The sequence below is a fragment of the Numida meleagris genome, chromosome 5 (genome assembly GCF_002078875.1).
Source record: "Numida meleagris isolate 19003 breed g44 Domestic line chromosome 5, NumMel1.0, whole genome shotgun sequence".
Lineage (NCBI taxonomy): Eukaryota > Metazoa > Chordata > Aves > Galliformes > Numididae > Numida > Numida meleagris.
This window is the reverse complement of record NC_034413.1, coordinates 60,937,670-60,951,371: the sequence shown is the minus strand read 5'-3', so window position 1 is coordinate 60,951,371 and position 13,702 is coordinate 60,937,670. Positions and strand designations below refer to the sequence as shown.

Below are 13,702 nucleotides of genomic sequence, written 5' to 3'. Positions count from 1 at the left end.
GAAAATAAAGCTTGTTAATCTATAATATAGGTCTGTGCAAGGAAGAGAATCCTGCAAATTAGGATTTTAGACTTCTGCCGGACAGAGTTTTATTTAGGAATGTATTGAAGTATCTGTGCAGGGAAGGATGCAGCAGTGTAAATGTTGTTAGCTGGTTTTGGGCAGATGCTGTGTTCAGACTCTGCACAAAGCAGAGAAGGGTGGAAGTAGAGGGGAGCAGTGGATTTTCTCTTACTGTGTGAAATTTGGGTACAGAGTTGCTTTCTGGGTTAGGTGCTAAATCAGTCACACTGAAAACAAAACATGGTGGGGAGGGAAGGCCATACCTTTTATATAGCATTTCCTGAATGATTTCGGGTCCTTCACAGTTAAATATATAGTGGTCCTAATATTATGTGGGACTAAATAGCTGTGCTTTACTGAAACAGGACTGCTGGATTGCCCCAGTTATGGATTTAAGCTCTTGTTGCTGGGTTCTGGGTGTTAAGTGTTGGATCTCTGGCCCCTGCCTGGGCCAGACTGGCTACAGCCTTCTTCACTCCAAAGCAAGCCCCAGTTGCTGGTCTGTGGCTGATGCTAGTGGGTTTCCTATAAATGCCATCCTTCAGCAAGTTGATTTCCATATATCAAATGAAAGGAGATAGACCTTAATCCAGCTAAGCAAGCCTCTTCCTTTCCAGATGATGTGAAGTGTTTTTACACTGCTGACTCTTGCAGATGAAGTCTTCAGGGAAATGCTCAGCAGTGTGGAGCACTGGGAGACAGGGGAGCTCGCAGAGTGAATGCTGCTTACGGAAGGATAAGTGGCGTCTGCAGCTGTAAGATCAGCTTAGTGGCAAATTATGATCTATTGAGGGAGGAAAGGAAAGCAGCTGGGATAATTCAGCCTAGGGTGTTTTTTAACAAGTTTCCTCTTTTTCCAGGTAACAGCAACAGGACAAGGCCTTAAGTTCAGGTTGGGTATTAGGAAAAATTTCTTCTCAAAAAGAGTGTTGAGGCACTGGCACAGGCTGCCCAAGGAGATGGTGGAATCACTGTCCCTGGAGGTCTTCAAGAACTGTGGAGATGTGGCACTGAGGGACATAGTGAGCACGGTAGTGATGGGTTGGGGTCAGAATGGATGATCTCAGTGGTCTTTCCAACATAATGATTCTATGAAATGGTTGTGCAGTTGCAAAGAGGGGATTGGCCATTTCTCTCTTCCTGTCCTGAAAGGGAAACTCCTTCCACCATGGAAGATCTTGAGCACAGATGCTTATAGTGGAGGGAAGTGACAGGCTGTCCAAGCACAAGATTATCTTGACCAGGCTGGTGTATTGAAGAGAAATTCCTGAAGTTTGTGTCTGGGTTATGTCAAAGCCCGGAAAAACAGGGCAGAAATATGATAAGAGGGAGGAAATATCATGATAAGAGGGAGGATTCCTCCTCCAGTCTAAGCACAGCACAGAAAGAGCCAGTTGTGTAGCTAACACAGAGTCAGCCTGATAGATAAAGTCCTAACCAGAGACTATTTGTGCAGGGCTATGATTAGAGAGGTAAGTGGCAATTCTGGCTTGCTTGCTGACACTGCTAGCTCCCTGCAGCTGAGCGCTACTGCAGAGCATGATGCAACAAATCTTGGTCCAAGTTAGCACTAGGGAAGGTGCATTCCAGCTGTAATGCAGGTACTTTTTTAAAGTAATAAAGAACCCCACAGTCTCCTTTTCAAAATTCATTTGTCTTTGTCTTATGTTCCTACAGGAAGAGTGCCAGAACTATGTCCGAGTGCTGATTGTTTATGGCAAGAAGGTTTTTACCTGTGGTACCAATGCCTTTTCACCAGTGTGTTCCAGTCGTCAGGTCTGTTTTGCCTCTTGCAGTGATGGAGAAGGCTGTGTACATGTGCTGGGGAAAGCCAGTCATTGGCAGTGCATCATGGGAGCATAGAATATGTTTCAAATGCAGTTGATCTGAAATTGTTCTCATTTTGGTCTTTGGGACCCCTTGGGTTGCTTTGGGACAGTGGGTGTATCCACAGGTGGGGAGCAAAAAACTTTATGTTGTGGACCAGCTAGATCTAGACAAGGTATTGCTTGTGTAAGCCTTGGGTATACTGTTGGAAATGTGGAATACAGACACGCTCAGTTGTGAGTGCCTATTGATCTGAATACTTACATGTTTCATTCAAAATAAATGGCACAACTCCTCTTGGCTTCAAAGGAGGCGGGAGTGGGTCCAGAGTAACATTAACTGTTATAGTTTTTAATGCCAGTATACATTCAGAAGGTGTCTGTGGAAGATTAGAAACCTGTGCTAGCAAGAGGAGCACCTGATTACCCAGAGTGGGTTAGGCTCTGTAAGCTTTATTGGCAGGGGAATCACCCTTCTTACAAAGCAATAGAATCAGTGAGGCTCAGACACAACTTCTTACAGTGGCAAATGATGTATGCGAAGATCAATTTACAGCCATTGCTGGCATTACTGTCTTCTAGCTGCCTGTTTTTTGCAACCAGGGCTTTGCTTGTAGGTACTCATAGGCAAACAGAATTCTCTGTACTAGTTCAAAAGTCCACTGCTCTTTACATTCTCTCTTCTCTTGTTTTAAATACAGGTAGGAAATCTTAGCAAAATCATTGACAGAATTAATGGAGTGGCTCGGTGCCCGTATGACCCCCGGCATAACTCAACAGCTGTGATTACATCACGAGGAGAACTCTATGCTGCAACTGTAATTGATTTCTCTGGACGGGATCCTGCTATTTACCGCAGCCTTGGAAATGTTCCCCCACTCAGGACAGCACAATACAACTCCAAATGGCTCAATGGTAAAGTCATGTGGGTCATATCTGAGCAAGAGGTGTGTTAAAGTCAACTTGGCAGGCTTGTAAATCTTTCCCTCTGTTTTTATGTTGGAATCCAGAGTTACAATGGGGATGGGCTTCCGGTGCAATAATCAGTGCAGCTTAGAAGATGTTTAAAAATAACCTGGAAGTTGGAATAGAGTATGGAAAGTGTGTCTTACAGGCTACTTAATAGAGTTATGAGTCTGTCTTCTAAGATGACCAAAGACATCCTTTTAACAAGAAAATGCCTCAAAGATTTGAAGATCCAATTTAAATAAAGCCTCATATTGTTGACCTAGCTTTGCAATTTATTGAGCACCCTTTACTTCCACTGACTCAGCTGAAAATGGTTGGTTGCAGTGCACGGTCAGTCTGAAAATGACAAATTTCACAGCAAGTTATATTCCATGTAAACCCATGCTGTTGTGGATTTATAGTTATTAAAAGCATGTGTTACCCCAGAGTGATAATACCATGCATTAAGCAAGCTATAGAATTTCAAATGGTAATTCCTGCACTAACCTGATATCTTCTGACTGAACATCTTGACAGAGCAGACTTTTGGCCCAGCTTTGTTGACCAGATATTCAGAATCTTTCTGTTGGATTCCACAACCTTTCAATCAAGGATACAAACAGTGGGACTTAATGAGCTTAATGAGAGTGAACTAGGCTTCTGCAGACATTCGTATATAAAGTTAGCATGAAGAGTAGAAGTCATAGGAGGATGTCATCGGACAAGACTGAACTAGGACCAAGATGCAGTATAACTCATACACACTCATTAGAAGTACGTGCCTGTTGTCTGTGCACAAATTAATGATTCAGAATGATGTCACATAGGAACAGGGGTTCCTATGTGTAGTTCCATAGTTCAAAGATGGACAAACAGAAACTGAGTTTCTAGTCTGTTGTTGGAAAAGCTACCGTGACTCTTGGATTTATGACTTTGTGCAGTGTCAGTGATTTTGGAGTAATTTTGTCCTCTTTTAGCCAATTTTCAACAAGAAACAGAAAACTTGAAGGTGATTCAGAGAAGAGCCATGGAGTGATTTGAAGCTTGGGAAGTCTGCCTCACAGTGAGAGACTTAAGGAGCTCAATGTATTTATCTTTCTGAAAAGGAGATAAAAGGTGTTTTGCTCATGATATGGAAGTACTTACATCAGGAGATCTCCAGCAGGATGAAGTTCTTTAATCTAGCGGACAAGTCATGACGGGAGCCTGAGATTGAGAGCTAAAACCAGATAATGTCAAATGGAAGAAGAAGTTCAGGTTGCAGCTGGGGCAGTCTTTTGTCATTTGAACAAGTCACTGAGGAAAGTGATGGATGTGACTTTGCCATGTGACTTTGTCCTGTAAGATCAGATTTCTTTTGAAAGATGTGGTCTAATTTACCTGCTAGTTGTAGGATCCAGTGGTGGAAGTACAGGCCGTAATTCTCTGGTTTGTTAGACAGGAGGTCAGACTGGTGATCGCAACGATCCCTTCAAGGTTCACTGTTTGTAAGTTTGGTCAGAGATGCTTTGCAGTGCCCTCCCCTCTCTACCTTATTCTACCTCTGAAAGCTGCCCTGCAGCACCATCAGTCTGCCTTCCTCTCCCTCAGCCAGACTCTGTTCTCCTGTCATTCTTGGACTGCAGCTTTAAAGGAATTCAGTACTTTTCTTTTTCTTTCTTCCTTTGAGCATTACTCAGAAATGAACATCACTAGAGCACCCTGTAAAACCAACTGGATTTTGTTGTTGTTGTTGTTTCGTCAGATATTATTCACTGGCCAGTCTTTTCTCTTTGCCAAAGAAACGGTTGGGATGAAAGACTGAACACTTTAAAGCTTTGTTAAATACCTAATCAAAGTATTCACTACAAACCAGTGCCAGGTTCTTTTCAATTCTTGTGAAAATAATAAAAATAATTGCGGAAGAAAAAAGAATCAAGGAGAGCTTGCTTTGATACTGTCAGTTTGTGGCGTGGTTTTGTTTTACGGACATAAGATAATCTTTTGTGCCTAGAAACTGGAAAGGCTTCATGATAAAAGCCAGATGTGACTGCGCTGGGAAAATAGGTTGAGTGTTTCAGTGCAGCAGCCTGGGGAATTGAGCGGATGCAAACAGCATATTTAACACTCCATAAGATGCACTTCAGAAGAGAATAGGTAAAGGAACCCAATGGAAAAGCTTTACGTTGTAAAATGACTACAGCTAAGGAGAATAGTGCATAGGCAAAGTCCTTTCAGTCAGGTCAGTAGCAGCTTTGCCAGTGATATGGGGAAATGATGGGCTCTTTCCCAGATCTGAAAAATGGAGCTAGAGCTGTACCCCTATATGTCATTATTCTCATCTATTGTTTTTATGCCTGCTGCTGACTCCAAACTCCCTCTGGTCGCAGCTTTGACAGCCTGCATAGAGGAAGCTGGCTGCAATGCATTGGGCAAGTTGAGCGTGGATTGATTTCTGACCTGTATACATCTCTTCACATGTTTGTTTTTCAGAGCCTAACTTTATTGCTGCCTACGACATCGGTTTGTTCACCTACTTCTTTTTCCGAGAGAACGCGGTAGAACATGACTGTGGGAAAACAGTATATTCTCGTGTGGCCAGGGTCTGCAAAAATGACATTGGGGGGAGATTTTTGCTGGAGGACACGTGGACAACTTTCATGAAGGCGAGGCTGAACTGCTCCCGTGCTGGAGAAATCCCTTTCTATTATAATGAATTGCAAAGCACCTTCTACCTTCCTGAGCAAGACCTGATCTATGGTGTCTTCACCACTAACGTGTAAGTTGCACTGCTTTTACTGCCCTTCTTCTGTGCTGAGCAGTCTGAGGCTGACAATATCCTGATTTCTTAGACAGTCTGAGCAACAATTTTTGAAAGATTCTTTGGTTAACACAAAGGATTAGGTATGTTTGTATTATCCATCATAGCAACAGTGCTTTAGGACAGTGTTTTCAGTCCATTGTTCATGTTTGTCTGGGGTCCCTGAAAGTTGACAGTACATTTCTGAATTACCTAATTTTATATAAACTTGAGCTGTAACAGACTTCTGACTTTCCATAGTGGTAATGTTACTTATGTAGTTCAGAGAGCTGATCTGAAAGTGACCCAGGAGAAAAATGAATTTATTTTCAGCCAGATTTACTGCCTGAATGATCTGACACTATTGTGTGAACATCAGGGCTGGCCCTAGAAATGAACAGATATGTACACTTAGGGAGAAAGATTAAAAGGAGAAGAATGAGGCAAATGGCATCACAATAGCCCATACAGAAATCAGCATAAACTGCTGCTAATCAATACATTATAGATGTAAGGCCATGCGGGCTACACAGCTTTTGACATTTCTAAGTGGATCTGTACCTCTGCTACAAACAGTCTCAGGACCACAAATCAAAAGCAGCATTAGGACTCCAAGGGGAGGGAATGATTTCTGAAACTTCATAATCACCTTTTCTTGGCTTGATATTGAAAAAAACTTGTAATTGGAATGATTTAGTGTAGCTGGGAAGGCAGAAAGGAGAAGTTAATTAAAAAATATATTAAAAAACTCATAATGTATTTTTTTATGTCAGAAAAACTCAAATAACTTTTTCTCTGAAGCCCAAGGCTAGGATGATAAGTTTCAGGCTATAACCAGCCTGTGTGGTATTGAGTTTCAATAATACATGTTCTCTGGGGGGGCGTTATCCTGATGTGTAAACTAGAGAGTGGAAATCTAAGTTAGTTACTCCACCTGACAGCCACTCAAAATGCCGTTGTCATGCTGGGTAGCCAACTTCTTTGGGGCTGTTTCTGCTATGGGGTACTGTTCAATAGGAATAAGGATATGGACCCATGGGCATGAATGAGGATATGAAGCCTCTTTGAACTGCAGAACTAGTGTGTGTACTTTCTGCTATGAGAGTGAACAGTGCCAAAATGATATTTCCAGTTTGTAAATGCCAAAAAGTAGGTAAGTGTTTGGCCACCCCCATTCACTTTCCATGTTCAGCTTCTGCACTTCTGTTGCCAGCACCAGCCAAAAGCAAGCCTTTGGAGAAGCAACTAGAAGAGGTTTGTGGAGTCTCCCTATGTGAAGAGTTTCAAAAGCCACCTAGGCATGGTCCTGGCAACCTGCTCTGGGTGTCCCTGCTTATGCAGCGGTTGGATGAGATGGATCCAGAGGTGACAAAATACACATAGTTGGACACTGGACCCTGACTGTGGACTTTAGGGAATATCTATTCTGGTTTTGAGTTGTTCCCCTCCCAAAAAATATTTGAAGGCTGTTAGTGAAACTTCCTGAATGTGAAAAGGAAACCTGGCAACTGCTGTGGCTGATGAAGATGAGACTCTTTTTTTTTAAATACCAGAGGGGACTTTTATGATGCCCAGAGTGGTAATGTTTTATCTATCCATTCATTCAGCCAAGAACGGAAATTGGAAATGAGAATAAAATTATTAATATATGTATTATATTAATCAAATTGATATAACTTTTGAGTAAAACAGGATACATGGCCGAACTCAGCTTGGAACAATTCTGTTGTGTTGTGTCTGTATCCCATTTTGCTAAAACATGAGACGCAGTGTTACCCCTGTCTCCTTTGAATTGCACTTAAGTCACTCTTCTCACATTATGGGTGTATGCTCCCTCCAGTGTCTTCTGAGGACAGTATAATATGTAATATTTGTGTAATAGAAGAGATGAGTTATTGATAATAGCTGAAGTTAGATCAAGTAGCGTTTTGGGTCTACAACATGATGTTCTTTTGAGAGTTCAAAGAGAAAATGTTCCAATTTGTCATCCGACTAGAGAAATAATGGTAATTATTCTTTTAACTTCCACTGGGACTGATATCATGCTGCATGAGTCCTGCATACCAAAGAGGGTTGATGTGCGCTCTAGTGTGAGTGCCTTTATAATGGAATACTGATGCACCACAAAACTATTACTTTTTTTCTTTAAAGGTGTTTTTATTTTGGAAGTTTCATGTTTAACGCAGTTAGGATCATCTTATAACAAAGGGCTATTAGTCTGTATCATGTTTAGTTGTGGTAATACCCACATAAGGATTCACTGCTTCATTTTATGTTATATCCAGCTAAATAAGTGGAAAAGAATTTTGAGGAAGCTGCTGATGAAATATTTAAGAAACCTTTAATAAAGTTTTTCTGTGAGCTAGTGGAGGCCATATTAAAACCTCCTTGAACTAAACCACCTAGTTAGTGCCAGGGTGGGGGAAGTGGAATAAAGGAGGCTGCAGGTCACGCCAGGGCCCTGCTGCCCAAACTGATGCCTCTGGTTGGAGACTGGGATCTCACTTTTCATAGGGAGGGATGGGAAATATGCCAGGCCACAGACAGCATTATTTCATCAAAAACATCATTCCTTTCTCCTCTTCAGCAAAAGGAAAGGGATATACTGTGGATTCTTTAGCAGGGGACTGAAAAAGTCCTTTTTTTTTTTTTGTTTTGTTTTTGAAGTGTTTTTGTTAGACTAGCAAGGTTTTTTTCTTTCTTTTCCTTTTTCATTTTCCATCTCATTCTCTTTTTTTTCTCCCATGTGTGCCTCCAGGCATTTACTTGTCATCCATCATTAGCTTTGTCTTAAGAGCTGCCGTCTGCAAGCATGCACTGCATCAGCGGTGTGCAGACAAAAGTGGAGAAAGGTTCGCCCGGCATTGCTTTGACATGTTCAAAGGGAGCTACTCCATCACTCCAGGGATAGAAGGGCAGGGGCAAGAGCGGGGAATGGGAAGGCAAAGTGGGAAGTTCCTCCTGACGTTGTATTGCTCTGAGGAAATATGCTGTGAAAGAATCTGGCTTTTCGCTTTCCTGCCTGGGACTGTGAAGCGAGGCTTTTTTCTGTGAGAAAGTGTAATTATTGGTTTAGTAAAAAAAAATTGTTCTTTTCAGAGAATTCAAATTGCTTTAATTAGCAGCAAGATACATACAGCAGCACTTGGGTTATTTAAAAGGCACTGTGACGAGTCAGTCTTCTGTGCTAGCTTTATTTTTAGCTTTATTTTGATATCTTTCTCTCTAAATGTTATTCTTTTTCTTTTTCTTTTTTTTTTGTTTAAAAAGAGCTGTCAGCAGGTTTGGAATTTCAGGTTACCACTCAGAAAATGCCATCCCCATCAGGGAGGTGTACCCCAATCCTGTGGGGGCCCAAAGCTCTGAGCCTGCTCAGGCCCCCAGACGAGTGGCTGAAATGGGCCGGCAGAACCCAACAGATCTGTGTGCAAGGCTGCATGGGCAGCATCACCTCCCTAAAACCAATTCCCTGCCAAAGAGTCCTTCCTGCAGCGGCATTTCTCTCGCCACGCTCCCCTGGCTGGTGCGTGCATGGTGAGCAGCCTGCCCCCGCCAGATGCTGCGCCCAGCTGGGAACACAGAGCAGTGAGCACTGCAGACAGAGGCTTGCACATATTAGCAAGACATTTGTGCCTGCTGAGCTACTGTAACCACCAGCTTGGTGTGCGCTGTCATTCCCTCCCTCTGCCTGCATGTGTGCATACATGCGTGTGCTTATATATACAATATATACAAATAGCAGGGGATGTATTTTATAGCTGGAGCTGGTAGAAACAGGCTTTCACCTTGAGAAACACCAAGAGATTAAAAATTAGGTTGTTTGTAATCAATCAAGATAGATGAGGTGTTAAAAAAATAAAAAAGAAAACCGGACGCAAATAACCCATGCAAATTAAACTATATTCACCTTTCATGTCAGGACTGCTTCTGTGGCCCTTAAATCACAGGCACTTTAAGACCAAGCTTAACATTCATTCTCAAAATTGTCATGCGGTTCATTTGCATTTTACAATTTATTTATTTATTTTTACTCCCTGTGAGATAGGTGTCACTGTACGTCTACCTACCAATTTACATGTATTTTATTTGAGTGGAGTTTGATGTCTGTTATGATGAAAATGTCAATGTTCTAATGATTAAATTGATTTTTTTCTCCCCTTTTCCAGAAACAGCATAGCTGCCTCAGCAGTGTGTGCCTTCAATCTCAGTGCCATTACTCAGGCATTTAATGGTCCTTTCCGTTACCAAGAGAACCCAAGATCAGCCTGGCTGCCAACAGCAAACCCCATCCCAAATTTCCAGGTACTGCTGCTGCCCTTTGGCTTGCCCTAGTGCTTTTTATGTTCCCTCATCCCTCTGGGTTAATTTGTACTGGGCTTCTTTTTCCAGGTAGACCCATGGTGCAGATAAATGACGTTTCTCCACCTTTCTGAGTATTTTAGTCTGTGGAACTCCTTGCCACATCTTATCGAGACTATGGGATTTGTGGGGAAAATTTGTGTCCTTTTACAGATAGGAATGAAGAATTTTAAATATTTGTGGGCCAGAGGTGTTCTCCTAGGTAAATTGTTGGGAAGAGGGGTTTCCTTCAGGATATACCACTGAAGTCTCCGCACTGAAAGCCTTTGAAAACCACTTTCTGAAACAACTGATAATGACCTAAGGCAGGAGCAGCATCAGGCTAGACCATGGAATCATAGAATGGCTTGGGTTGGAAGGGACCTCAAAGATCGTGTAGTTCCAATCCCGTGCCACAGGCAGAGTTGCCAACCACTAAATCAGGCACCAGGCTAGGCTGCCCAGGGCCCCATCCAGCCTGGCCTTGAATGCCTCCAGGGATGGGGCATCCACAACTTCTCTGGGCAGACTGTGCCAGCACCTCACCATACAAATGGACCCAAGCTCTGATGCGACGGGGCATATCCACTCTTCCTACCCTCTTGTCTTTGTTACACATCACTTTGACATGTGAACTCTGAGCACATGGTCCTCACAGGGGACACACAGGCATATCCCCACCAAAGCTTCAGAGGGCTGAAAGCTGAAGCTGACAAACTACAATGAAGACAACCTGTGTTTTTAAACAGGAAAGGTAATCAACTGTGTAAGGATGTGATGAATTTTTCATCACTTAATAGGGCCCCAAAAGCAGACAGTGTTTCAGTGTGAGATGGATGTCTTCTCAAGACACAGTAGCTCAGCCAGAAGTTATTGACACATTGCAGAAGTGACTGGTGGAAGAGGCCACATCATGATGGTCACAGAGATTCCTTTTAGCCTTAAAAATCTTTGATTTTATGATGAGCAATTTTCCAGAGTTATGAGTTAAGGCCAATTTGAAACAAATAGAACAAATTTATGCCTAGATTCTGTCAGTGCAGCACAAAGTATGCATTTGACAGCCCCCACAGTTCTGAGTCCTCTGAAGTGAGAGCCCATGTTACAGCTGAATCCCTTCCCACCTGGGGTATCCTGAGGAGGACAGGCTTGTCTTTCTGTCCTTGCTTCTGCACAGTGAGTATTTCCATCCCAATTGTGTGAATCTGGTTCTGCCTTATAATGGCAGAGATGCTGAGGCTGCCTGCAAGTGCCATCTGCCTTCAAGCTGGTGATGTCAGGGGCCTTCCAAAATGGACTCCGCAGTTAGCTGAAATCACAGCAGGAGCAGAAGGGAGGCAGGTCTGCACCTGTGTTACTCCTGAGGAACCTGACCTCTCCCCCTGAATGCCTCTACGGCACCTGAGAGGGGGCTTCTCCCTATACAAGGTGGGACATGCTCAGGCTGTTGATCACATTTTTTTTGAATTTAAAAGGAATATTAGGTTAAATGAGAATCAGTGACTTTCTTCTGTCCCTTGTTGGGCTAACCCTGGAGGAATAGAAAAGGAATTTGGAAAGCATTTCCACATAGTGAAAAGTATCAGATAAAATGTGGAGTGCAAAGATTGCAGCAGCAAGATGAAAGAAAAGGGTCAGGGGAAAATAAGGAAAGGAAAAGAAGATTGCAAGAAGAGATTAAGATGTTTTTCAAGTACAGGAGGAACAAGAGGTCAGTGAGGGGTCTTTAGGAGATGACAAGGGTAATTCAGTGACAGAAGAGGCAGATATTGTGAAAAAATTAAATTAATTTTTTTGCTTCAGTGTTCACAAAGGAGGATGAAGGAAAGATGCCAATTTTTTTTTGTTGATGTTCAGAGGGGAAGGAGAAATACTGAAGGATATAGAGGATCAGGGCAGTGCAGATAATCAGGAAATTAGAACAAAACAAAATAAAACCAAACCAGAAGGATGCTGTGTCAGCACACAGGCTGCCAATAGCCCAAAAGGATTATCTGTGACTTGATAAGAATTGAAAACAAAACCAACAATGACATCCCTACCGCTGGGACTCTTCCTTCAGTGATGCTCTAGAAAGGAAAGAGAGTGGAGAGAAAAGCATCCATAGCAAGTGAGCAATGTAAACCAGGAGTACAGGAGACAGCAGAAAAGATATAACTGAAAAACTTTCAGAGCTTGGGATGAAGCAGCAGAGAAATAAAAAGACCTCTGGAAACAATAAGAAATTAAAAAAAAGATATAAAACCATCTAAAGACATATAAAAAAACCCACTGGTATATCTTTAGTTTGAGTACTCAGACCAAGGTTCTAACTGATAAGCAGATGGCCATGTTCGTAGGTGATGCGAACTCACATCACCCTGTTCACCTAATTCATACAAGTTCTGAAATATTGGTGGTGGATTTTTACACAAACCAAGTTCTGTACAACACTGACAAATGTGTTTGTTGCAGAAATAAATTCTTAAAGGCTTGACAATTGTAGGACTCAGTATACCAGCTGTGGGATCTGATTACACTGATTATGTAAATGTGAGCTAAATTCCTGTGAGCTGGTAAGAGGAGCCCTACATGGTGCACCTCTGAAAGGTTGCCATGCTGCAGAGTTGCTTTGGTGCATATTGAGAGTATGCATATGGGAAAGTTGTACACTGTAGCTGGAGTGCAGTAGATCAACATCCTAATTTGCAGTATACTAACTTCCTCTCCAAGGAAAGTACAGACACTTGGAAACAAAATGAAGAAAAATAATTTTTTTTCTCTAGTGAAACTACTCAGATGTGTTCATTGGTTAATGAGAGGTAGGCCTTGAGCTGGTGGTTAAAGGACACAAGATAAACTCTCTACTTGCCCTCTGTTCTGTATGGACAAGAGAACTGAGTTCTGTTTCCGTTGATGCTGGAGAATGGATTCACCGAGGTCAATCTGCACTGCCTATTCAGTTAGAAGAGGGAGAGGGGACATAGTGTCTAACCTGCTTGGGTTAAGATGAAGCTGAAGGGGTCTGTTCTGAAGAGAGAACACAAGAGAAAAGCAGTGTGATGAGTTAGATTCTTTGATGCAAAACCAACCAGTTTTTCGGGTTTTTTAACCTCCAGATTTTGTGCATTATACAGACTGAGATGCCAAGTAGAGTCTAAAGATTATTTGAAATGCTTCAAGGACTTATTGCCACAGAATATTTCCAATGCTAACGTTAAATCTCTCTTTCTCTACCTAAGTTTAATTCTTTTTTTCCCTCCTCAGTTTGTTAATACCTTTTGCCCTTTGGTATGCTGGCTCCAAGGTACCTCAAAGAAATGAAATACCACATTGCTGGTCTGCAGACCAGTTGGGAACAACTTTTATTAAAAAGTGAGCTACAGGCCAAAGCCAGCCATAACCCATGCCAAGGGCCTGATGATGGGACATTCACGCAGGCCCAAGAAATCAACAGGACATAGCTGGTTGAAATTGAGTGTTTCCAGGTTTGGTCTCAGTCTACTGAGGGAAAACACAGGTGCTGAAGTTTCTTCTTCCATGTTTAGTGTGGGACACTGAGTGATGACAGCCCGAATGAGAACCTGACGGAGAGAGTCCTGCAGGACGCACAGCGCTTGTTCCTGATGAACGACGTGGTGCAGCCAGTCACCGTAGATCCGTATGTGACTCAGGACAGCATTCGATTCTCTAAACTAGTGGTTGATATTGTTCAGGGGAAGGATACTCTCTACCACGTGATGTATATTGGAACAGGTAAGAATGCTAG

At 42.4% G+C, this 13,702-nt stretch overlaps 1 protein-coding gene across 5 annotated transcripts in view; it reads left to right on the top strand.

The window, feature by feature from the left end:
* The window catches only part of SEMA5B (semaphorin 5B), a 254,626-nt gene that overhangs the window by 183,415 nt on the left and 57,509 nt on the right, over positions 1–13,702 (top strand). For all 5 annotated transcript variants that reach the window (XM_021398000.1, XM_021397999.1, XM_021398002.1 and 2 more), the window contains exons 8-12: positions 1,741–1,839; positions 2,591–2,804; positions 5,310–5,595; positions 9,783–9,918; positions 13,482–13,689. In XM_021398000.1, coding sequence (XP_021253675.1) covers positions 1,741–1,839; positions 2,591–2,804; positions 5,310–5,595; positions 9,783–9,918; positions 13,482–13,689 — 943 coding nt within the window. The remainder of the gene's footprint in view (positions 1–1,740; positions 1,840–2,590; positions 2,805–5,309; positions 5,596–9,782; positions 9,919–13,481; positions 13,690–13,702) is intronic.